Source organism: Equus quagga, chromosome 5 (assembly GCF_021613505.1).
Source record: "Equus quagga isolate Etosha38 chromosome 5, UCLA_HA_Equagga_1.0, whole genome shotgun sequence".
Classification (NCBI taxonomy): domain Eukaryota; kingdom Metazoa; phylum Chordata; class Mammalia; order Perissodactyla; family Equidae; genus Equus; species Equus quagga.
In genome coordinates this window covers 11,304,609-11,329,443 of record NC_060271.1, presented here as the reverse complement: position 1 = coordinate 11,329,443, position 24,835 = coordinate 11,304,609, and the positions used below count along the sequence as shown (strand labels likewise).

Sequence of the window (24,835 nt, the reverse complement as noted above, 5' to 3'; positions counted from 1 at the left end):
GAAGGGGGCAGAAAGCCTGTTCAAAGAAATGATGGCTGAGAACTTTCCAAACCTTGGAAGAGAGATGGAACTCCATGTGATAGAAGCCAATAGATCTCCAAACTATATCAATATAAAAAGACCAACACCAAGGCATATAGTAGTGAAGCTTGCAAAAGTCAAAGACAAAGAAAAAAATACCAAGGGCAGCTAGGCAAAAGAAAATAACCTACAAAGGAACCTCCATAAGGCTGTCAACAGATTTCTCAGCAGATACCTTACATGCTAGAAGAGAATAGAATGATATATTCAAAACTCTGAAGGACAAAAACTTGCAGCCAAGAATACTCTATCCAGCGAAAATATCCTTCAAATATGATGGAGAAATAAAAACTTTCCCAGATAAACAAAAGTTAAGGGAGTTCATTGCCACAAGACCTCCTCTATAAGAAATGCTCAGGAAAACCCTCATACCTGAAAATTCAAAAAAAGGAAAGGGGTTACAAAACCCAGAGCAAAGGAGATAAGCAGAAAGAAAAAGGGGTAATGGATTGGAATCAGATGACTGGCATGAAGTTAAGGATTTTCAAATATAGATAGATACATATAGAAATTAATATAGATGTATATGTATGCATCAGTTAGCATGCATATATATATGTATGTGCGTGTATATATATATCCTAGCTAAGAGCCTAGAAGCACAGCTACAAAGTAGGCAGGAGTGTATTTAAAACCAGATCTTGGTTTTAAATATCATTCTTTGACATCATTGCTCCCGGTTTCTGTGGTTAATTTCATGGCTGGAAAGGGAAAATACAAGATGAACCTGGAAAATCATGTAGTGCCAGAAAATAAGAACATGGTTGAAAAAGGATGGGGGCTTTTCCAAAGGAAACAGAAGCCAATCTGAAAGAGCTCCCAATGGCCAAAACTGTAATAATCTGAGCAACAAAATAATGATATTATTGGATTCTAAGTCATAGAATAAAAGAAATGTCCAGCAGTCCATACTGACATTAATAAATGAATAAACACATAAGCGGAGGAGCAGCTTTTTCTGATAGAAGAAATCCAACTTACAAATGTAGAAGGAATGAGGAAAATGCAAAATCATCATTAGGCAAATACCGCAGTAATAATTGCTGCAGGCAAGATCCATCCATGGATGCTAAAATCAGGGAGACAAAGCTTGAGAAGAGGATATTTGCAAAGTCTCAAGGTACTTATTAACTACAAAGGGAAAAATTTTAACTTTACAGGGGGAAAACTAGCAGACATCACCTTAACTGATTAATCAAGGTTAATATTGTATATGACATCATTTACCCACTGATATGATATACTGAGAAGACCTATAATACCACTTCTGTGGTATTCTTGCCCAAAATGCAAAATTTCAATTTAATCATGAGAAAGTATCAGACAAATCCAAATTAAGAGACATTCTACAAAATAACTGACCAGTACTCATCGAAAGTGTCAAGGTCATGAAAGACAAGGAAAGATTGAGGGTGTGTCACAGATTGGATTGAGGAGATAGTAAATCAATGTGGGATCGACCTTATATGGGATCCTGGAACAAAAAAGGACATCACTAGAAAAACTGGTACAATTAGAATTTGCAGTTTATAATATTGTACCAACGTTAATTTCCTGGTTTTCATAATTTTACTTTGGTTATGTAAGATATTAACATTAGGGAAAGCTGGGTGAACTCTGTACCATTTGTCCAACTTTTCTGTAAATCTAAAATCTCAAAATAAAAACCTTTAAAAGCAAGATATAATTCTACATTCAGTTCCTTTTTCTCAAATGAAATTTGGTAATGAAGTCTGAGATCCTGAAGAAATAATAAAACAAAAATACAATGTATCAATCTTTTAACAAATAAAATTTACAAATAGAGATTATTATTATTATTATTATTTTTTAAGATGATGTTTTTCCTTTTTCTCCCCAAAGCCCCCTGGTACTTAGTTGTGTATTTTTAGTTGTGGGTCCTTCTAGTTCTGGCATGTGGGATGCCGCCTAAATAGAGATTATTATAATCACCATGTGGTATCTAAGACACAAAGACACACTGGTCACAAAAACCGGAAGGATGGGCCAGCCTGGTGGCATAGTGGTTAAGTTTGCATGCTCTACTTTGGTGGCCCAGGTTTCGCAGGTTCAGATCCTGGGCGTGGACCTAGCACCACTTGTCAAGCCACACTGTGGCAGCATCCCACTAAAATAGAGGAAGACTGGCAACAGATGTTAGCTCAGGAACAATCTTCCTCACACAAAAAAAAAAATCAGGAAGGAGATCTTGAAGTCACCCAGTCCATCTCCTTCCTTAAGGTGAAACTGCATTTAAACTAGTAAAGACACAAGTGAATTTATCCTAAACTCAAAAGAACTTCACTGAAATTACATTGTATAATTTCCCTCAGTATCCAAATTTGCACACTTAAATAGATACAAAGAACTAAATCTTATACACAGAGAAAAAGTGCCTATAACTTTTAATGGGAGAAATATTTGCAAATCATGTATCTGATACGGGGTTAATATCCAGAATATATAAAGAACTCCAACTCAACAACAAATAATCTAATTAAAAATGGGCACAGGACAGGGGCTGGCCCCGTGGCCGAGTGGTTAAGTTCGCGCGCTCCGCTGCAGGCGGCCCAGTGTTTCGTCGGTTCGAATCCTGGGCGCGGACATGGCACTGCTCGTCAGACCACGCTGAGGCAGCGTCCCACATGCCACAACTAGAGGAACCCACAACGAAGAATACACAACTATGTACCGGGGGGCTTTGGGGAGAAAAAGGAAAAAATAAAATCTTAAAAAAAAAAAAAAAAATGGGCACAGGACACTTCTCTCCAAAGATGATATACAAATGGCCAGCTAGCATATGAACAGATGCTCAAAGTCACTAATCATGACAGAAATGCAAATAAAAACCAATGAGATATTACCTCACACCAACTAGGATGGCTACTGTTAAAAAAAACCCAAAATAACAAGTGTTGGCAAAGATGTGGAGAAACTGGAACCCTTTGCACTGTTACTGGGATTGTAAAATGGTGCAACCACTATGGAAAAACAGTATGGCAGTTCCTCAAAACATTAAAAATAGAACTACCATGTGATCCAGCAATCCCACTTCTGGGCATCTATCCAAGAGGACTGAAAGCAGGATCTGGAAGAGATATTTGCACTCCCATGTTCACAGCAGCATCATTCACAATAGCCAAGAGATGAAAGTAACCCCAAATATCCATTGATGGATGAATGGATAAACAAAATGTGGTATGTACATACAACAGAATATTATTCAGCCTTAGAAAGGAAGGAAATTCTGTCATATGCTACCACTGTGGATAAACCTTGAGGACATTATGCTAAGTGAAATAAGAAAAGAAAAAAAAGAAAAGTATTGTATGATTCCACTTACATGAGGTATCTAAAGTAGTCAAATTCATAGAAACAGAAAGTAGAATGATGGTTACCACGGTCTGAGAGGAAGGGGAAAAGGGGAGTAGTTGTTTAATAGAGTTTCAGATTTGCAAGATGAAAAAGTTCTGGAGATATGTTTCACAATAATGTAAATACACTTAACATTACCTTTAAAAATGGTTAAGATGGTAAATTTTATGTTATGTATTTTTTACCACAACAAAACAAACAAAAACCTTAAATGGCTTATTAAAACAAACACAATTCCTTATTCTGTCAATCAAAGCTCTCCAAAACTTGGTAGCCAACTTGGCTTTTCAGCCAATGTCTTACAATGCCCCATTTTACTTTATATTCTATGTATAAACTGGATTACTAATACTCTGAATTCAGTCTAGATTTTTTGTCTACAATGCAGTAGTTTTCAACCTTGGCTACACATCAATATCACTTGTAAAGTTTCAAAAAACACAACTGTTCTGATCTCTCCCTTCAGAGATTCTGAAGGTGAAGGGCCCGGATTTACCTATATTTTCAAATGCCATGGAGTCAAGAATTACTGCTCTAATGCCTTTAAATTGGCACACTTTGTCAAAATCCTATCTACCCTTCAAGGGTCATTTTAAGTTTGGTTCCTCTGTGATATCGTTCTAAAACCCCAACTGGATATGTTCTGTTGCTTCTTTTAACTCCCGTTAGCACTTCCTCTTATCTCTATGTCACACACATTTTCATTTATAATACAGTTATCTGTGTGTTCATCATGTCTCGGACAAATTTCTTAATTGCTCTGGGCCTCAGCTTCCTCATCCATAAAATGGGAAAAATGATATCCACCTCCCTGGGTTGAAAACAATGAGACAGGATTAAAGGAGATAAAAGTGCCTAGCATAGTACCAGATATACATAGTGGGTGATCCCTAATTGTCTGTTTTCTTCCTCTCCTGCTGCTTTCCCCTTGTTCCTCGTACATCAGATCAGAAACTTTATCTTCAACCATGTTAACCTATTTCACTTTAATGAAAACACAAAAACTCTCAAACACAGAAGCAGAAATCCAGCCTTTGGAGATCTTATGGCTTTTCGGGAAATTACTTGTACTAAGCAGGATTTTTATCACCCAAACATTTGCAAAGCACTTTATTTTTAAGGAGAGTCCGTGTCAGTTACTGAGTTTACCTTATTCCATCTGTAGCCAAATGGTAACAGTAATTAGGTACTAAAGCACTGTTCTAAGTGCTTTGTGTATATTAACTCACTTAATCCTCACAACAACGCTATAAGACAGGTACTTTTATTTTCTCCATTTAAAGATAAGAGAACCAAGTCATCCAGAAATTATGAGACTTGCTGGTGGTCACAGTGCTGTGATTCAAATCCAGGCAGTCTGACACCAGAGCCCATGCTCTCAATCACTCTGCTATCCTGCATTTTTGAGAATTTTAAAATATTTGTCGTGGTGTCTAACCTAGCAAGCAAAACCAAAAGCTGAAAAAGGAAGAAAAGAACCAAAACATTAAAGATTTCAAACTTCAAAAGATTTCAGATTAAAACAAAATTTTAAAAGATGACTAATAAGGCAAGTATTAGTAAGTATGTCTAAAGAATGACTTCTGAATAAAAATAAGATCATTTCAAAAGAAAGTCTCTAAATATCACATACTACTACTTTTCACTGTGAAAAAGCAATCAATTACCAATTATGCTGCAAGACAAATAAATTTATCCTTCACAGACTGCTTTAACATCAGAAAGACCAATCGATCCAGCAAGACATTCAAGGGGGACAGGGAACTCAGACGGCTAGGTGCCATGTGTGAATACTTAGCCATGGGAACCATAGCATGAATCAGACCAGATGTTGGGAGGAATCCTAGAGAAGCACCAAAACTACCATGGACAACACTGGTGATAGTATTCAATCCAAATCAATACATTATGTTGAACAGAGATTAGATTTACATCTAGCTATGTGTTGGAATCAAGAGAGCTGATTAATTGCCCGAAAATGCAGTTAACTGCATTCTATCAATTAACTAAGATCTGTTTCTGAAGTTAAAAACAACAATGGATTGGAGATTTTTAAAGTTCTGACTTAAAAATTATTTCAGGGGGAAAACCCCCATAATTCTAGAAAGTAGTCTACTGTTTACAGAAGTAAGTCAAGGAGGATAAATAAGGATAACCACAGTTCATTCCTCTTTGTTCTCAGTTTCTATAATTACTCCAAATAAAATGGCGACTTTTCTTGAGGCTCACCCCAAACTGCTCTTCCTAGCAGTGAACATTTACGAAGTAGCTAACATGGGGAACCATACATTGGGTCAAGTTCAGAAGATAGAGAAATGAATATGATCCCAATCCTGTAGGAATTCAATCTAGTGGGAGAGACAGGTATACAGATCTTTTTAATACACTGTGGAACATAGTACACATACTTAATTGAATTATATCATTAAAACATATACTATAGGGGCCTGCCCAGTGGCGCAGTGGTTAAGTTCGCACGTTCCCCTTCAGCAGCCCAGGGCTCACTGGTTTGGATCCCGGGTGCGGACATGGCACTGCTCAGTAAGCCATGCTGTGGTAGGCGTCCCACATATAAAGTGGAGGAAAATGGGCATGGATGTTAGCTCAGGGCTAATCTTCCTCAAAAACAAACAAACAAAAAACATATACTGAGGAAAGGACAAATGTTTCTCTCTAGTTTTCTGGAGGGGCATGTTTATTGTTTTAATCACTATTATCATCTGAATAATTTAAAATGTCAGATATTATCACAAGGCTTATAATTTTAAAAAGTAATCGACTGCCTGTCCCATGCCACCCCATCACCAAATTCACGCCTTTTAATTGTTTCATGTGATATTATCCTGTAGTGTTTTACACCTACACTATTCCTCTACCTTCAAAATTTATTCTACCCCAATCCCTTCCACCACTTCCATCACAAGTCAAGGCACCATCATCTCACTTGGTCTTTAGTCTACTAACCAGTCTCCCTACTTCCACTCTTAACCCCTTTCAGTTCAGTTGCCACAAACAGCTAGAATGGTCTTTGAAAAATGAAAAATCACATTATACTACCCCATTGTCTAAAACCGTCCTCGGCTTTAATAAACAGAGAATAAATTCAAAACTACTTTCTACATCCTACAAAGCCCTACATAATTTGCTCCTGCCCGTATCTCTAACCACATTTCCCATGCTCTTCCTCATAGTCATTATGTCTAGCCACAATGGCTCTCCTACTTGTTTCTGGAACTGTCAAGCTCATGCATACCTCAGGGTCTGCACTCGCCATTTCCTCCACCTGGAACACTCTCCTCTGGATATTCTCATGGCCAGCTCCTTCTCATCATTTAAGTCTGCTCAAATGTTACTCCCTCAAGGAAAGCTTCTTTCACCACCTACTTAATATATCCCCTCGCTCCCATGCTGTCATCCCACTTTCACTCCACTTGATCACTCTTATTTTCTTCAGAGCAGTTATCACTATATGAAATTATATTATTTACTGTTTATGTGGTTACTGTTTGTCTCCAGAACTCATGAAAATTCAATGAATCAGAAGCTTTGTCTACTACTGCTCAATCTCTAGGGCCTAGTTCTGTGGCAGCACATAGTAGAAGCTCAAAGAATATTTGCTGAACTTGTTTCCAAATTTACTAAAGATCTAAATTACTTTGGAATCCTTATTTTATTTAATAGAAAATTGCATAATGAAAAATTTCAAACACAAAGAATAAATACGTCATTATATACAATCAGTTTTAAAAATCACCTACTCATAGTCAGTCTTATTTCAATTATACCCCTAGCCATTTCATCTTCCACCAGGTTATTCTGAAGTAAATCTCAGATAACATTTCATATGTAAATATTCAGGTTGTATCTCTCAAAAATAAAGACTTTTATATATATATAATTGAAATAGGGGGAATCTTTAAAACTTTACAAAATTCAGGACCCCATCTCCATATGGCACCTAGTGTTATCAGAATCTCTATGGTGAGGTCTGAGCACATGCATTTCTGAACTTTTCTTCAGATGTTCTGATTCAGTCAGACTGTCACACATTTAATTATTGACATCTGGGAATGGTTCCTGGAAGGCTAAGAATTGTCAATTACATAAGAACCATATCAGGAAAGACATCAATGAAAATACTATTTACAAAACAAATAGTTTCTGAGTTAGAACACCAAAAGAATGACAGAATCTAAAAAGAAAAAAAGAAGTAGGATGAATACTGAATCAAAGAGACTTTACTTGGACACAGAAAGTGGCTGGTTAAATTCTTCTTCCACAGCAACGTTGCTCTCTTCAAAACTGGGAATATCAACTGCTTTCAATGAAGATGCACTACCCGGAGTACTTGTGACTTCATTATTAATATCAACAGAAAAATTCATGTCCTCACTGGAAATCTTGGTGTCATCTTGCCTCAGCTGAGATTCCGGCTCTGGATCATCACCTGCTGCATTCCAAAACAGGCTGGCACCTGGGGGTGAAGTGATTTAACAGATACTGAAACAAATATTCAACTATAAAAATAATTCTCTGACAAATCTTTAAGTAAGATTAATATATTATTTTAACACAATCACCTGTAACTGTTTTCAGATATTTCCTCAGAAATGCCATGAAGAGGTAAGTAAAAGGTGACAAGATAGAAAATTGGGGTACAAAGGGAAAGGGGACATTCTGAGCCCTGCCTCTTAAGAGGTATGGCTCTCAAATGATGTGCTTTATATAGTAAAGCTCTGAATACAATTTTGGGGGGGGATTGTGTGTATGTTGAAAATTGTTGTTCTGAAAAACAGGAGAAATATATAAAATACAAAATGCTAGGCTCTCTGATTTTGATCCTTAAATACAGTATTTATGAAACTAAATTAGGAATGTAGCAGACATATGTAAATCAGGCAGGTATTTAAAAATCAAACGTTTCCCAAACTTTATGGATCACCCGTGCAATTATTTGCAGAATTATTTGCATGTATTATTTGGTTATTGCTTTTCTTTAAATCAACTCACTTTATTTTTACCTAGCTTCATCATTTCTGTGAATTCACAGATTTGATGTGCTAATTACATTTTTCCAATACTCATAAGAATAAATATATCTACAAAATATAAAATATTCATCTGTATAGCACTCCAAATCATCTTTTGAATCTGAGCGGTAAGCATTCCACAATTCGAGAAATACTGCTATATATAATGATTCCAAGAAATAGTTAAAACCAAAAAGTAAATCCAACTCAAATGCTTTCTACTTTGAGGTCAACTTGAGTGACTTTATGAAAATAAATTAATAAAAGCATGATTTAATTTTGTATTCACTAAACATTTTTTTTTTTAATTTTATTTTTTCTTTTTTCTCTCTAAAGACCCCAGTACATAGCTGTATATTTTCAGTTGTGGGTCCTTCTAGTTGTGGCATGTGGAACACCGCCTCAGCATGGCCTGATGAGCAGTGCCATGTCCGCGCCCAGGAACTGAACTGGCAAAACCCTGGGCCACCAAAGAGCAGTGCACAAACTTAACCACTTGGCCACACGGCCAGCCCCCCTATTCACTAAACATTTAAAAAAAAATTTTTTTTAAGGACAATTTTGAAAAAGTTATGTAAGTTCTGCTACTGTTCCTGAATACATATTGATATGTATCTTTAGAGAAATAGGTAGTATTGTAGAATATACTTCTAAAAGCCATTTAGGGGGCCAGCCCGGTGGTGCAGCAATTAAGTTTGCCTGTTCCGCTTTTCAGCAGCCCCGGGTTAGCCAGTTCGGATCCCGGGTACAGACATGGCACCGCTTGGCAAAAGCCATGCTGTGGCAGGCGTCCCACATATAAAGCAGAGGAAGATGGGCACGGATGTTAGCTCAGGGCCAGTCTTCCTCAGCAAAAAGAGGATTGGCAGCAGTTAGTTCAGGGCTAATCTTCCTCAGGAAAAAAAAAGCCATTTAGTTCAAATGATTATTAACAATTCTTTTCTGCATATAAGTAATAACTGAATATGAATATATGAGGTTTCAAAATATTTGAATTCTATGTATCATGCTTAAAAACTCGTTTCAAATAATTTCAGAATTTATCAGTCTGATCATGTGAATGACTTCATTCAATTATCATTTATTTGGCACACTATGTTTTAGGCATCATGTTAGGCAACGAGATACAACGGTGAATAAGGCAGTATTCCAGATCCCAAGAGCTTACAGTCTAGTGAGAGATACAAATGATAAGCAAATGTAATACAGTAAGTACAGAATTTTACAAGAGGACAGAGGAGGAAACTGTACTTTTTGGTGTGCTTATTTAGCTCCCAATACCCACAGCTCCTTTACCACCACCCCTCTACAACACACACACACAAACACACACACACTTTCTCTGGGAACTATCACCTCTGCACTTAGCAAAGGTGGGGCTCCAGCAGATAGGTTCCTATTACATGCTTCTCAAACCCCTTACCACCAAACCAGGGATTAAAACCTAACCCAGACTAGGCCATTCAGATTCTCTGCGATTTGAAACGGGGACTGAAGGATAGTAACCTGATTTGTGTACCTGGCTAGAACTTTATAACACATAAACTTTGGAGCTCTGGGTGAGCTATATTTTGAAATGCAAAGCAGTGAATGAAGACTACAGACAGAGTTGAGTAAAAACAGCCATGTAGAATAACTGAATAGTCCTAAAGGTATTGCAGTTTCTAGTTCCAGCTTTTTCCTCAAGTCTAGCCCCATTCTCGGCCTTGGTTTTCACGAACCATCCACATATCCTTCCAGTAAATTCCCCTTCCTTGCTTAAATTAGTTCAGAGTGGTTTATGTTACTTGCAGCCAAACAATCTTAACTGAGTAATACCTGAATTTGACTTATAAATGTACATGAGGTTCTTGTTACCCTCCTTCCTTTCTCCCCTCCACATGGACAATTTAGATAATACATGTGTTCAGCAAAAGAATATATGTAAAAATCTGTCTTCCTTCTTTATTCTTCTTCCTAAATTTTTATTCTCCTGGCTCAACTCTTCATCTGCTACTTCCTCAAGTCTTATGTCATCAACCCACCTCCACTCTTCTGACATATGAGTATCAGTATCTACATTTCCAAAAGTAGCTCAATCTCAGCAGGTATCTAGACTGAACTCATCTTCTCTCCTCTACTTCTCTAACTTGCCTTCCCTTGTCATTCAGATTTAAAATCCTGGAGAAACCTTCATTCTCATCTTTAATAAACCTCTAATTTTGGAATAATTCTACATTTACAATGAAGATACTACAGAGAGTTCCTGGATACTCTGTACCCAGTTTCCCCTAATGTTAACATCTTACATTACCATGGTACATTTTTCAAAATCAAGAAACCAATATTGGTACATTACTATTAACTAAAACCCCAGACTTTATTTGGACCTCACCAGTTTTTCAACTACTGTCCTTTTTCTGTTCCAGGATCCAATCCAGGATGTCACATTGCATTTAATGCTGGAGTAACTTTTGAATTCTATCTCTTCCAATTGCCACATCCAATTAGTTACCAAATCTTATCAACATCCTACATGACTCTTCCTCTTCGTTCTTATCACCACCACCCTATGTACTAAACATCTTGCTAGACCCTGGGAAAACAAAGATGTCCTTGAAGATCTCATGGTCTGGTGGTGAATAAACATGTAAACAAATATGTCATTTATATTATTAATTCATTTTTTTAAAAGGCCTTCAATGTTGCTTACCAAATGAAGTAGACATGCATTGTGAAAGATGTAGTCAAGGTTCTCCATAACATAGTAATGTAGAGTACTAGACAACTCAGACCCCTGTATTTTCTCACCAAGTCGATACTATTTTCTCTACCCAATCTGTTCTGCCACCTCTCAATTCCACCTACTAAAAGCCTCATACCCTTCAAGAATTAGAATCAATAACACTGCGCAGATAAAACTTCCCCTGACCCCTCAAACCACAGATGACTTCCCTTATTAGAATCGGGTCCCACCTGGGAAAGCAGCACAAACAAACAATGTGTTATGTGCTTTCCTATCTGTTTTCAAGTATAGTTTTACTTTGAGAAAGAGTAAAATTACACAAAGACTTAAACAACTTCTACTCTCATCACCTTGGCTTTCGTTCTACTGGTACCATGCACCAATTTCAATGTAAAAATTTAAAAAGTAGATATGAAAAGCATTTTTAAAAATTTCTTACAAATAAAAAAAGGAAATTACCTGTGCTCACAGCAATGCTTACACTTTTTCTCATGTGCAAATCAGGGGAAGACCGTGCTTCCATGGAAACCAACTCCATTTGGCTTGCAGCTTGCACCGTGTCTTCAACAGTGGTTGTCTTAAGGGAACAGGGCTGCAAAGACTGTGCTTCCAACAAACGCTGAATCTGTATCAATTAAAAACACACTTTAAACTGACAGTAAAGTAATCAACTAAATTGGCACCAGAATTTAAAAATGAATTACAAGGTGCCCCCGTTATAAATAACTTACTTTTACCCATATTTTCTCACATTTCAACTAGATCATACTACAAAACTTATTCAATGGAGAAAATCATTATCATTCATTAGTGAAAAGTACTTACGTGAGCTAATGGTAATTTTACAAGTGAAAACATATAGGCGTTTAGATGAGCATTCATATATTGACACAAACAGAAAAGTCTCAATGTTAACACTTCAAACCAACATTTTATTCTTCTTTCACTTACAAGATAGGAGGTATGCTCTAACTTTATTTACCAAATATTGAAAATGTTTTACACAAGATTCTTTTTATAAAGGTTGATCAGAATTGGCCATGTTAAAAGTGGAAATATTAATAACAACAGCTGACACTTACTGAGTGCTTCCTGTTTAGAAGACACTATACTAAGAGCTCTTATGTATGATTTTGAAAACTCCATGATGAACGTACTACTATTAACCACACTTTACAGATGAGAAAACTTGAGGCATTAAAAATAAACTTATTTGCCAGGTCACATAACTAACAAGTAGCAAAACTGAGGTTCAAATACCAAAAGCTTCCCCTCCTTCTAAAATTGAGATATAATTCACACGCCATAAAATTCATCCCTTTAATGTATACAATTCAGTGGTTTGTATATTCACAAAGTTTGCAACCATAACCACCATCCAGTTTCAGAACATTTTCATCAACCCCTGCAAAAACTCGGTACCCATTAGCAGTTACTCTCCGTTGCCAGTGTCCCGAGCCTCCGACAACCATTAATCTACTTTCTGTCTCTACAGATCTGCCTATTCTGGACATTTTATATAAACAGAACCATACAATATGTGGCCTTGTATCTTGCTTCCTTCACTTAGCATAATGTTTTCAAAGTTCACCCGTGCTGTAGTACATAACAATACTTCATTTCTTTTGATGGCCAAAAAACATCCCATTGTAGGAGGTGTCACATTGTGTTTATCCATTCATCAGTTGATGGTCACTGGATTGTTTTCACCTTTGGCTATTATAAATAACATTGCTATGAACATCCATGTATAAGTTTTTGTGTGAGCATATTTTTTCATTTCTCTTGGGTACATATCTAGAAGTGGAAGAGCCTCCCTTTTAAATACTGCAATTTTCTATTTCCCTACAAATTATATTATTGTGTTCAACTCATCTCATTAATTTTAGTGGATTAACTTTATTAATATAGAAAAATAAGTATCATCAATAAATTGTTAAGATCAGTAGAAATATAACCTGCTTTAATAACACAAAATAGTATATGTACTTTAGTGGTTTAGAACATGGGCTTTGGTGTCATAAGGACCTAAGTTTAAATCCTACTCTGCTACCTTTTGGAAAAGCTATTCAACCATTATGAGCTTCAACATTACCTAAAACTAAGGTAGTTGTGAGGATTAAGAGATAAAAATAGTTGTAATTTGTTGAATGTTTACTATAGCCAGGTCCTACACTAAGCACTTTATACATATATATTAACTCATTTAACCTTCAAATCTACATATAATACTAATCATTGTTCCCAATTTACAATAAGAGCGTGGTTTAGAGAGATCACATAGGCGACACTTGACAAAAGACATTATATATTATACTTACCACATATATATGACAAAGAACCAATTTTCTTTATATAACGAGCTCTTTTAAATTAATTAGAAAAAGACAATAGAAAAATGACTAAACACAGAGTTTATAGAAAGAAAATACAAGTGGCCAGTAAATAATAAAATGATCAACCTTGTAACAATACAATGCAAATTTAAAGTTTCTACTTATAAGACTGATAATAATTTAAGAGTTTGATATGCCCAGTATCAGAGATGTGGAAAGTTTTGGAGAATTGGTGTAACCTTCCTAGTGGCGATTTTCACTCATTCAACTTACAAAACACGTATTAAGCAACTATTACAAGTGAAGTACTACACAAGGTGCTAAAGAATACAATGATGAATCTTGTAAGCTCCCTCCCTAGAGCTCCCTAAAGACAAAAAACAAAAACATCTAACTAAGGCCTGAATGAGGAGAAGCAGCCAGCCATTAGAAGAATCAGGATGTTTCAGGCAAAGGGGACTTAAGGCAAGCCTTGTGGTAGATATGTGGAAGAAGGGTGTCAGTAAGGAATGGAAAAAAAGACAATTCTTAAAGACTAAAGTGGAAACATGTTCATGTTTTTGAAGAACAAAAAGCACACTATTGCAGCTGAAGTGTAGTAAACATGGAAGACAGTGGCAAGAGATGAGCTAGGAGAGGAAGACAGAAGCTGAATCCAAAGGGTTTTGAGGGCAAGGTAAGGAATTTGGATTTCATTCTAATTGCAATGGAAAAACATTGAGAGTTATAAGCAGGAGACCTATGACCCGACTTGAGCTTTAAAAAGATGGCTGTGGTGTTTCCAACTGCAGGAAACAGCAGGGGACAGTACTGGAAGGAGTGTGTATGGATAAGAGAAGACAATGGTTTCAATTAGAGTGGTTAGCAGGAGAGAAGGTAAAGAATAGTTTAAGATGTATCTAGAAAGTAAAACCTGGGTTGCTTTTTTTTTTTGGTGAGGCTTGTCCCTGAGCTAACATCTGTGCCAATCTTCCTCTATTTTTCGTATGCAGGATGCCACCACAGCACAGCTTAATGAGCAGTGCATAGGTCTGCAGCCAGGATCCAAACCCACAAACCCCAGGCTGCTGAAGCAGAGTATGTAAACTTAACTACTACTCCACCGGGTTGGTCCCAAAACCTGGGTTTTTGAAACCTAAGATTTTGGCCTGACCGATGGGGTTAAGAAGTGACGTCATGAATTGAGATAATAATAATGAAAATAATAGTAACAGTTAACGTTTACTGAGCACTAACTATATGCCAGGCACTATTCTAAGCCCTTACCTAATAACTCATTCAATACTTAGGTCTCAATAAACTTATGTATATTCTTATTTTGGGGATGAGAAAACCAAAGTCAGAGAGGTAAAGTAAGATGGCATAACTTAGATCATAGCAAAACTGGATCAGTACCCAAGCAGCCTGGTGCCAGAGCCCACTCGTTTAATCACTACACTAAAATGAGACTTGGAATACTAGGAGAGGAAGAACTTTGGGTAGCTTTGAACATTTAAAATGTGTGTTCTTTGATTTCCCACTTTATTTCTAGGGATCTATGCCACAGAGATACAGGAACAAATGCACGGAGACAGGAGTGTACGAATGTTCAATGTTGCATTGTTTGCCATAGCAGAAACTTGAAACTCTTGAAATAATCTATAGGAAACCAATTAGAAAATTTGTTTTATGTCATTATAATGAGATTTTATGCAGAATAAGATAATTCTATATATGCTTATATAGAAACTGTGTTATAAAATTTTTTAGAAATTTTAAATAAGATGGTAACCTAAAAAAAAGGAAAAAGAATTCACATGAGCAAAATATATTTATCATAGATGCATTTTTTGCATCATATTTTGTACTCTCCCAAGTATAATGATTCATATAATCTAGACTAGAGCAGCAGTCTATAATTTACATTTTAAGTACATAAATGCCAGGTAACTAAGATTTCTAAATAGCTTAAGAGCTTTTTAACCTCTGTAAGCCTTTATTTATTTTTTTTTAAAGATTTTATTTTTTTCTTTTTTCTCCCCAAAGCCCCCCAGTACATAGTTGTATATATTCTTCGTTGTGGGTCCTTCTAGTTGTGGCATGTGGGACGCTGCCTCAGCGTGGTTTGATGAGCAGTGGCATGTCCGCACCCAGGATTCGAACCAACGAAACACTGGGCTGTCTGCAGTGGAGCGCGCGAACTTAACCACTCGGCCACAGGGCCAGCCCCTGTAAGCCTTTTTTTAAAAAAAAGGAAATAAATGACAAACATTTCTTTTCAAAGTGAAATATTCAGCTACATTAAAATTTTTCTCAAATGTTTATAATGATTTGTTAAAATCCAACTTATATTTTACAATTTCAAAGAATTTACCTTCTAAATTTAAAAAAGAGCAAGCTAAATTTTTTCTCAGGTGACCTATCTAAACCATTTTTAAGCAGAATTTGAAAAATGTGATTGTCTTTTTTAGTTTTTTCTTAAACACCATGACTCTAAAACGAAATGTTTTTAAAAAATCACCTGTATATATGCCCATTATACATATATTTGTGTAGTTAAAGGATCATGGAAAAAATATGAGAGAGTATATTTCAGGTTGTTTCCATTGGTACAATGGAAAGGAACGAGGGTGGGGATTTGTGGTAGATATGTAGAAGAAGGGTGTCAGTAAGGAAAGAAAATAAAAGGGACACAATTCTTAGACTAAACAGTGCGAGGATATAATTAAGACTAAGAACTTTGCCATAAAGGCCTGAAGAAAGGAAGCACTTCAGGATAAAAGGAAGGAAACAAGTCTAGTATAGATCCACAGAAGAGGCTCTAGAACTACTATGTACACCAGCTAAAGATCAGTATACATACTGTATGGTTAAGAAACCACAGCTATATCAGAATCCATTGTGCAGGCTTTATATTAACTTGTATATAAAGGGTTAGCACATTTTATATAGACTTTTCATTAGAGGCAAAAAATGAAATAAAAATGCAATTGTGTTGTAGGTTAGGCTACACACAAGACAGAGCCAAGAGAAGGCTTGCTTTCTAGTCCTGGTTCTACTCCTAACTAGCTAGGTGTCATTGGGTAAATTTTCTCTCTCATCCTCATTTTAATTATCTGTAAAACAACAGGGACTAGAATTCAGTTCCCAAGGTTCCATCAGTTCTGACATTCTACAATTCTACTCCATAAAATGTAATTACTGAAGAGTTGCCAGTTATTTTTTTTTTTTTGAGGAAGATTAGCCCTGAGCTAACATACGCCACCAATCCTCCTCTTCTTGCTGAGGAAGATTGGCCCTGAGCTAACATCTGTGCCCATCTTCTGCATTTGATATGTGGGATGCCTGGCACAGCAGGGCTTGATAAGTGGCCAGGTCCACACCCGGGACCCGAACCAGCGAACCCCAGGCCACCGAAGCAAAGCATGCGAACTTAACTGCTGAGCCACTGGACCGGCCCCCAGTTATTTTTAAGAAACTATATTAATACCAAGAATTAACAGAACTAAGAAAGCTAGCAAACCTGTGCCTGAAGTAGTCTCAGCTGTCTGTCTTGTTCTGTGAGGAACCTATATGCATCCGGAGATAGTCCCATCATTCCATTATCTGACCCAGTCTTGGGTGTGTGCATGCATACTGCACAAGGCCGTGGGTTACATGAGTCCACATGCGAAGGGAGTCTTGCCACAGGCGATGGTTCTGCATTGCCGTGGGGAGAACAACCACCCATGCTTCCCTGAGGTCTCAAGGCTATAGGACTACTGGAAGAATAGAATGCATTATGGTACAGAGCTGGACATCCATTTGGGTGAAATAGTGAGTGTTTCTGAAGGGCTTCAGACTGGAGGTCTTGAACAGATCCTACTGTATTCATTCCTTGCCAAGAATTTATTGGACTATATTGAACATGGCCATGATGCTGACAACAACTGCAAACATTTGTGGAATAGTAAGATGGTGTGGGGGGAGTCGGTATCTGAAGTTCCATTGGTCTTCCTGAATTATGGGGTGAAAAAACAAAATTGTGTGGGTAGGTCTGAGAGGCAAGAGAAGACTGCCTGGAATTAAATGTGGAGGATCTTAAAGGATACTCTTCTTTGTGTACATTTCCAGCAGAAACTGTTTGAAGCTTTTCAGATGTATCAGGAGATGGCCCATCAAGAGAAGTTGGTTTAACACTGTTCCTGATATGGGGGTTCCCTTTCTTACAGACAGATGGCTGTCTTACTTTGCAGTGTCTCAAAGGAGCAATGCCTTGGTTTAAATGATTTGGTAGCTCTCTCAAGGAAGGCTCTCCAGCTTCAGCTTCTGGGTTGTGTTTCTCATCATAAAGCTGGGGTTGCAACGGCTCCAAGTGTTCAGAGTGGTTAATCAACAAAGGAGGATTTTCATTATTCACCATTGCCAATGGGTTAGGCAGAGGGTTTGATTCTGTGAAATTGCCATCCAACACAAGTGAAAGTTCAGGAACCGATGGTTGGATCTTAGAGATCTATAAATGGGAAATAAACGAAAGAAAAAACAAGTATTTTCTAGGAGAAGCATGTATTGTTTCACTTTCCTTAAACTAGTATTTCCCAAATTATATCTAGTTACTTATTAAAAGGTGTTTATTCTTTATTTAGACAGTTGACAAATATTTTCTAGACATATTCTATGTGATAAGCACTAGGAATACAATTGTGAGCAAAATAACATGGTCCTCGCCCTCACAAACTCATTTAACGATGGAACTTCTTTTACTGAAGCACTGACTAATGCTGCTTAGATCACAGAATACAATATGGGAAACTGTTTTACAATAGACTTTTTTCACCCCCCTCTCTGCAAAAAAAAATGATCACAGGCAGGATGTTTCAATAGATCTAGTAGAAAATGATGTTTCTGCATCTTAATAACAAAGGATCTTCCAATTAATATTTCAGAATACTTTTCTAAGTGAAATTATTCAGTGTTACTCTTTTTTACTGATACCAACTAAAAGAGTTGGAAGTGAGCAGAAAAGAGTAAACAAACTACTCACTGTGATTCATTTGGTTAGAATTTGATATTAATTTAAAAAAATTTTTTCTCATTCATTTTTCTTCTAATAAGTAATTAGTCTAACTAAGGCACAACAATTGTAAAATAACCTACTGGTTGGCTGCAATCAAAAAGTTATGAATTATGACAGGGGTTATTAGCAATCTCCAAAAGCAAGTAGGATGTTTTCTCAGACTATGGTAATAAGAACCAAAGTAAAGCTCCGGTGATAATATAGAATGTTAAGTCTATACAAGTTAAGAGCACCAGATTCTGAAACCAAACCTCCTGAATTCCAGCTTTCCTACTTACTAGTTGTGTAATCCTGGGCAAGTAACTTAACCAATCTGTGCCTCAGTTTTCTCTGGGAATAAGAATTCTATGTATTTATTACAATATGTGTATATATGCACATATATTATTACATATAATTATATAATTATATGTACCTGTGAGGAATATATATAGATATAGATAGCCAGACATATCTTAGAATGAAACAAATAAGTTTTGAGTAGTATTATTGAGTGCTTTAACATGAAAAGACTTTTATGTTTCTAAGTACAAAGGTGAGTTCCTTATAAGATCAGTGATACCTTTTGACTTACTGGATGAGGACTAGGAATTGGTCTTGGAGAAAAGTCTTCATCTTCAACACCAGAGTCGTGATCATTTATTGGCATTTTCCCTAGAGATGACTTTTGAGAGGACCTAAAGAGGAGAGGGAAGACAAGAAAAGTCTTCAGTAATCTAGTGTTCATTTGTTCTTTCTTTTTGAAATTGAATAAAGTCCTTTAATATGTCACGGTAGTAGCTGGATCATTTAATTAGTATCTGACAACCACAAATTATTTTCTTTTTCAGGCCAATGTTAGTTGCCCAGGAAAGCTGGCCCAGTCAGACTCATGCTTAATAAACTACCCCCTTTGTCTGATCACGGCAAGTTTAATTCAGTTATTCTTAACATCCTAATAAATCAACAGTTACTGAGCATCTTCTGTAGAACCACTTTGAGGAATGTAGAAATAAGTAAGACACAGCACTTGCCATCACAAAATTTATAATCTGGTGATAGAGATGTAGACTCACTGTATTAAACATGCTGCATGAAACACTCACTGTGCTAAAAAGGAAAATCAAGTAAGGAATCACGTTGTCCTATGTCCTTTTATCTGTGATGGGAAAATACTTTGAGACATTAATTGAGGTACCTCCTCCCATCTTGTCAGTGGTAGTAATTGTGTCACAAGTGGCATGCCCCAATAAAACATAGAACAATTCTGAGTGATGGTACTGAGTTTCAAAAGCTGAAATTAGAGTTTAAGACTAAAATTTGGAAGACTATATGCATCAGGTCTTTTTGCATCCTAAACTAGATCCTATCTCAATAGGATAGGTTAGGGAAGAGGAAAGAGAAGCCACAAGAAAGCTAAGAGAGCTTAGACATTAATGGAATTCCTAAGAAAGGGTCCTGCATCCTGTCTCCCCGGCAGGGAGAATAGAAACCCTCAGGTAGATCTGGAAGATCTAACAGCGGAAGAAATCTTTGCCCCAAACACTGGTAGTCTAGAAATGTAAACACTCCCAGAGCTCTTTCTGTGCCAAAGTGCTGCAATGAAACAAACAGAATGTCTGCATGGTTTGCACCAGTCCCACAGAATTCTCCCCCAGCACCCAAGAATGACATGGAGAGTACAGAATGATATCGCATGTGCTTCAGAGCAGTATGGACATGACACAGAGCGCCAGTGACCTGAACAGGGTAAGGAGGTCACAGCAGGAACCTGCACAAACCTACTGCCAAAGATTAGATGCAAATGAAAACATCTCAGCAGATGGCACCTCGGATAGATGATAATCATGTCACCGACCACATCACCAGTACTGGCACAGCATTCATCCCTCTAAATTACATATAACCTCAGAGGAAAGAGGAAAAACAGACCTTGAATTAACTGAAATTAATTTCTATAACCAAGAATAATGAATAGGGGCTCAAAATAGAAATCAAGTTCAATTACTTTTAAAGAGAAAAGTCACTTTTTTTTGTGCACCTGCATTTGTGTCAAGGAATTAATATTTGCTACATACTTACTTATGATAAAAACACACATAAAACTTCCAACATTGAGCAATAAAATCCATTTACGAGCTTTTTTAGCACCCAAGGCAAAAAGAAAAAACTTTATGTTGTATAATTATAATACCAGTTCTCTAGGCGGAACAAACATTTTACTAAAATCTTAAAATGGCTGATCCTTATTAAAGCTTTGGTCAGAGCTGAAAATAGACAAGGTTTCCAAGAACAATGTTAAATAAATTGCAAGCGTTTCTTTAATTAGGCTTTTTCTTCCATAAATATTCAATAAATTCTTGAATAAAGCCTTAAAACTTAAGACAGTGAAGGTTTTCCTGCAGAGCTATAAGAATATAATTTTCTGATGATCTAACCTGTTTCAAAGATAATTTGAAATGCCCAAAGATGGAGAGAGGATACCTCAGACCTAATTCCCAAAACCTGTGAATATGTTACTGTGCATGGTAAAAGGGAATTTGCAGATGTGATTAAAATAAGGCTCTTGAGATGCAGAGATTATCCTAGATTATCCAGGTAGGCTCAATGTAATCACAAGGGTCTTAAACAACAGAGGCAAGAGGGTCAGAGTCAGAGGAGATGTGAGGATAGAAGCAGAGTCAGAGAAAGAGATCTGAAGATGCTATGCTGCTCGCTTTGAAGATGGGGTAAAGGGCCACCAGCCAAGAAATGGGGGCAGCCCCTAGAAGCTGGAAGAGGGAATAAAACAGATTCTCCACTAAAGCTTCCAGAAAGGATACAGCCCTACCATCACTTTGACTTTAGCCCCAAAGACCCATTTTGGACTTCTGACCTCCAGAACTGGAAGATGATAAATTTGTATTATTTTAAGTCACCAAGTTTGGGGTAATTAGTTGGAGCAGCAACAGGAAACTAATACAGACACAGTCATAATTCCCATTTTACAGATGGGATACTGATGTTTACAACCAGAACTTGAATGCTGATATGTCTGATACCATAATCTGAGCTCACAACTATTAGGTTACACAGCCTCTATAAATAGTTGGCATCTATTTTAAACTTGTATCATAGTTAATTTCCACCTGTAGAATGAAATGTTAAGAATAGATGAATGAATGCTACAAAAAAAGGTCAAGACATTTTCCCAATAATTGCAGTAATCTATAATGAATCTTATACCTGCTTCTTTCTCATGCAAGATACTAAAGAGACAGCATTAAAGGGGTCCAAAGACAGGTTAGAGTCAAAAAGTTGAGAGAAGGACAAATCAACTGCTAGGGCATGTTAAAAATAACAATATTTTCCGAACTACTAGTCAAAGAATAAACCAGCATTCCAAAGTAACTTTTAAATGAAGTTATTAAATATTTGGCAAATATTTTGAAGCTATTAACTTGGCTATTTATTAGGATTGTGTTTAAGAGCAAATAAATGGGTGTGAAAAGAGATGGAGATGAGAATAAAACAAAGGAAAAGATTTTTTAAAAAGAAAAAAAAATATTTGGCAAATATTAACTTAAATTAATGGACCTCTCAAATAATATGGAGAACATTCAACCCTCATCACTGGACTATAAATTTCATGAAGGAAGAGATTATGTCTGCATCTGTTTTTAATACCACCATATCCCCAGCCCTCAGTACATTATCTGGCACAAAGTGGAATAAATGAGAAAGCTGGAATAAGGATAGGAAGGGTTAATTTTACGTCAATTTGGTTAGGCCACGTACACAGATTTTTGGTCAAATTATTATTCTAGATGTTTCTGTGAAGGTATTTTTTGGATAAGATTAACAATTAAATCAGCAGACTCTGAGTAAAGCAGATTATCCTCCATAATGTGGGTGGGTCTCATCCAATCAGCTGAAGGCCTTAATAGGACAAGACTAACCTGCCCAAGAAGAGAACTCTGCTAGCAGACTACCTTTGGACTCTAACTGCAACTCTTCTCAGCCTGCTTGCAGATTTTGGACTTACCAAGCCTCCACAGTTGCATAAGCCAATTCCTTAAAACAAATCTCTCTCTCTCTATGTACATACATCCTGTTGGCTCTGTTTCTCTGGAGAACTCTAATACAAGGGAATACCTTCTTTGCCACAAAAGGTATATACTGACCCAAAAAGTCACAAGCCATCATTTAATATTCCCCAAGTATATTTGCTTTGAAAGTTTTAAAACAATTTCTTTTTTAGATAGAGAAATTATTTTTTATAATAGTTTATGTGATAGGCCCAGGTTTAAAACTATAACAAAGGGAAGAATGAACAGAAGGCAAACTAAACAAAATCAGGAGTCTTCTTCCTAAGCCAGATAATTTCTTGACAAACACTTTTTTCCCCCATGTAATAAATCAACTCAAATAAGAACCATATTAGAGTTGTCACTTCATTAAAATTATTGTCCAACTTCCAAATATGAAGGAATGCATTGAAAGCAAGGACACCCATGGTACAAAAGATACACAAATAGTTTCATCAGAAAGAATTGGAGAGTTAATTACTCATCAAAAACTAATGAATGTAATAAAAAACATGCATGATAATAAAAATATATCTTTTACCTCTTAATTGAAAGATTCTTCGAAACTTTATTGAAAAACTCTGTTTCTGCATTTTGGCACCCAGGACTCAATTCAAAACAGATTGGATTTTTGTCAGAAGGTTCAACATTCTGAAATAAAGTAGGTCATACTTTGAGATCTGACTTAAATAAAAATACCAGTGAATTCTATCTAGATGAAAAGTATCTCTGCAACACTGGGGAGGGGGGGGGCCTTCTGATTTCTTTAACTGTAACTTGCATTTTTTTATTATTACTTTTTAAATTGAGATATAATTGATGCATAATATTATATTAGTTTCAAGTACAACATAATGATTCAATTCGATGTTTGTATATATTATAAAACATTCATTATAAGTCTAGTTAAGATCCATCACCATACAGTTATAAATTTTTTTTCTTGTGATTAGAACTTTTAAGATCTACCCTCTTAGCAACTTTCAAATATACAACATAGTAGTATTAACTACAGTCACCATGCTGTACATTACATACTCAAGACTTATTCATTTTATAACTAGAAGTTTGTACCTTATGACCACCTTCACCCATTTTGCCCACCTCTCACCCGCCCCCCTGCTTCCTACAACCACCAATCTGTTCTCTCTATGAGCTTGTTTTTGTTTTAGATTTCACATAAAAGTGAGATCATACAATATTTTGTCTTTCCTTGTCTGACTTCTTTCACTTAGCATAATGTCCTCAAGGTCCATACATGTTGTCACAAATGGCAAAATTTCCTTCTTTTTTATGGCTGAATATTTCACTATATATATACATATATATACACCACATTTTCTTTATCCGTTCATCCCTCGATGGACACTTAGGTTGCTTCCGCGTCTTGACTATCGTAAATAATGCTGCAATGATCATGAGGGTGCAGATATCTTTTCAAGTTAGTGTTTTCATTTCCTTTGGATAAATACCCAGAAGTGGAATTGCTAGATCATATGGTAGCTCTATTTTTATGTAATCTTCTTTTTCAAACTGTCCATTTCCCTGCTACATAAATGAAATGTAAACTTAATTACCTATATTATGTAACTCACTCAATAACCAAAGATTCAGTTAAAATAACAACTTTGAACTGAGGATATGATCTAAAGAATAAAGTAAGTAAATGATATACGTCTCTAACATAGAAATAAATTATTAGACCTCATGTAAGATGATTGTATTTATAATTAAAATACAAAAATTTGATTCATGAACTGATACAACCTATAAACGAAAGAAGGCACAAAATAAGATCTGAGTATAAACACATGGTTATTTAGAGGTATTCAGTATTTTTGTAATAAAATACAGAATTTTTTTTATTATTGGTCTAAGACATTCCTATTTTAAAGCGTAAAGACCATTAGGTTTAAACTGCTAATATGCAACCCTAAACATTCATTAATGTGCTAGGTAATCAAATCACTTACTTTGAAAAGATGTAGTGTTTCCCTGCTGGTTAGTAGCTGGAATCGAAGGTCAGATAACCTGCCATCGCAAGGGAGGCATTCATAAAACTCAGGATCCTTATGTGTCACAGAATAGAGAACAATAATGAAATTTCCAGATTCTGAAAAAACCCTAGACAAAAAATTGCCGTTTAATTAAAATTTACCAAGGATAGTAAGAGTACACTTAAAGAACTCTATGTGAGTCTCTCAATC

The 24,835-nt window shown here is 36.3% G+C and overlaps 1 protein-coding gene across 4 annotated transcripts in view; it reads right to left on the bottom strand.

Annotated features, from left to right (window-relative positions):
* The window catches only part of STIL (STIL centriolar assembly protein), a 54,031-nt gene that overhangs the window by 9,988 nt on the left and 19,208 nt on the right, over nucleotides 1-24,835 (bottom strand). For 3 of the 4 annotated variants that reach the window (XM_046660281.1, XM_046660283.1, XM_046660284.1), the window contains 6 exons: nucleotides 24,602-24,752; nucleotides 23,170-23,279; nucleotides 19,145-19,259; nucleotides 17,050-18,018; nucleotides 11,671-11,836; nucleotides 7,699-7,930 (listed from right to left, as the gene is read on the bottom strand). In XM_046660281.1, coding sequence (XP_046516237.1) covers nucleotides 7,699-7,930; nucleotides 11,671-11,836; nucleotides 17,050-18,018; nucleotides 19,145-19,259; nucleotides 23,170-23,279; nucleotides 24,602-24,752 — 1,743 coding nt within the window. The remainder of the gene's footprint in view (nucleotides 1-7,698; nucleotides 7,931-11,670; nucleotides 11,837-17,049; nucleotides 18,019-19,144; nucleotides 19,260-23,169; nucleotides 23,280-24,601; nucleotides 24,753-24,835) is intronic. The other variant, XM_046660282.1, reaches the window with a different exon arrangement.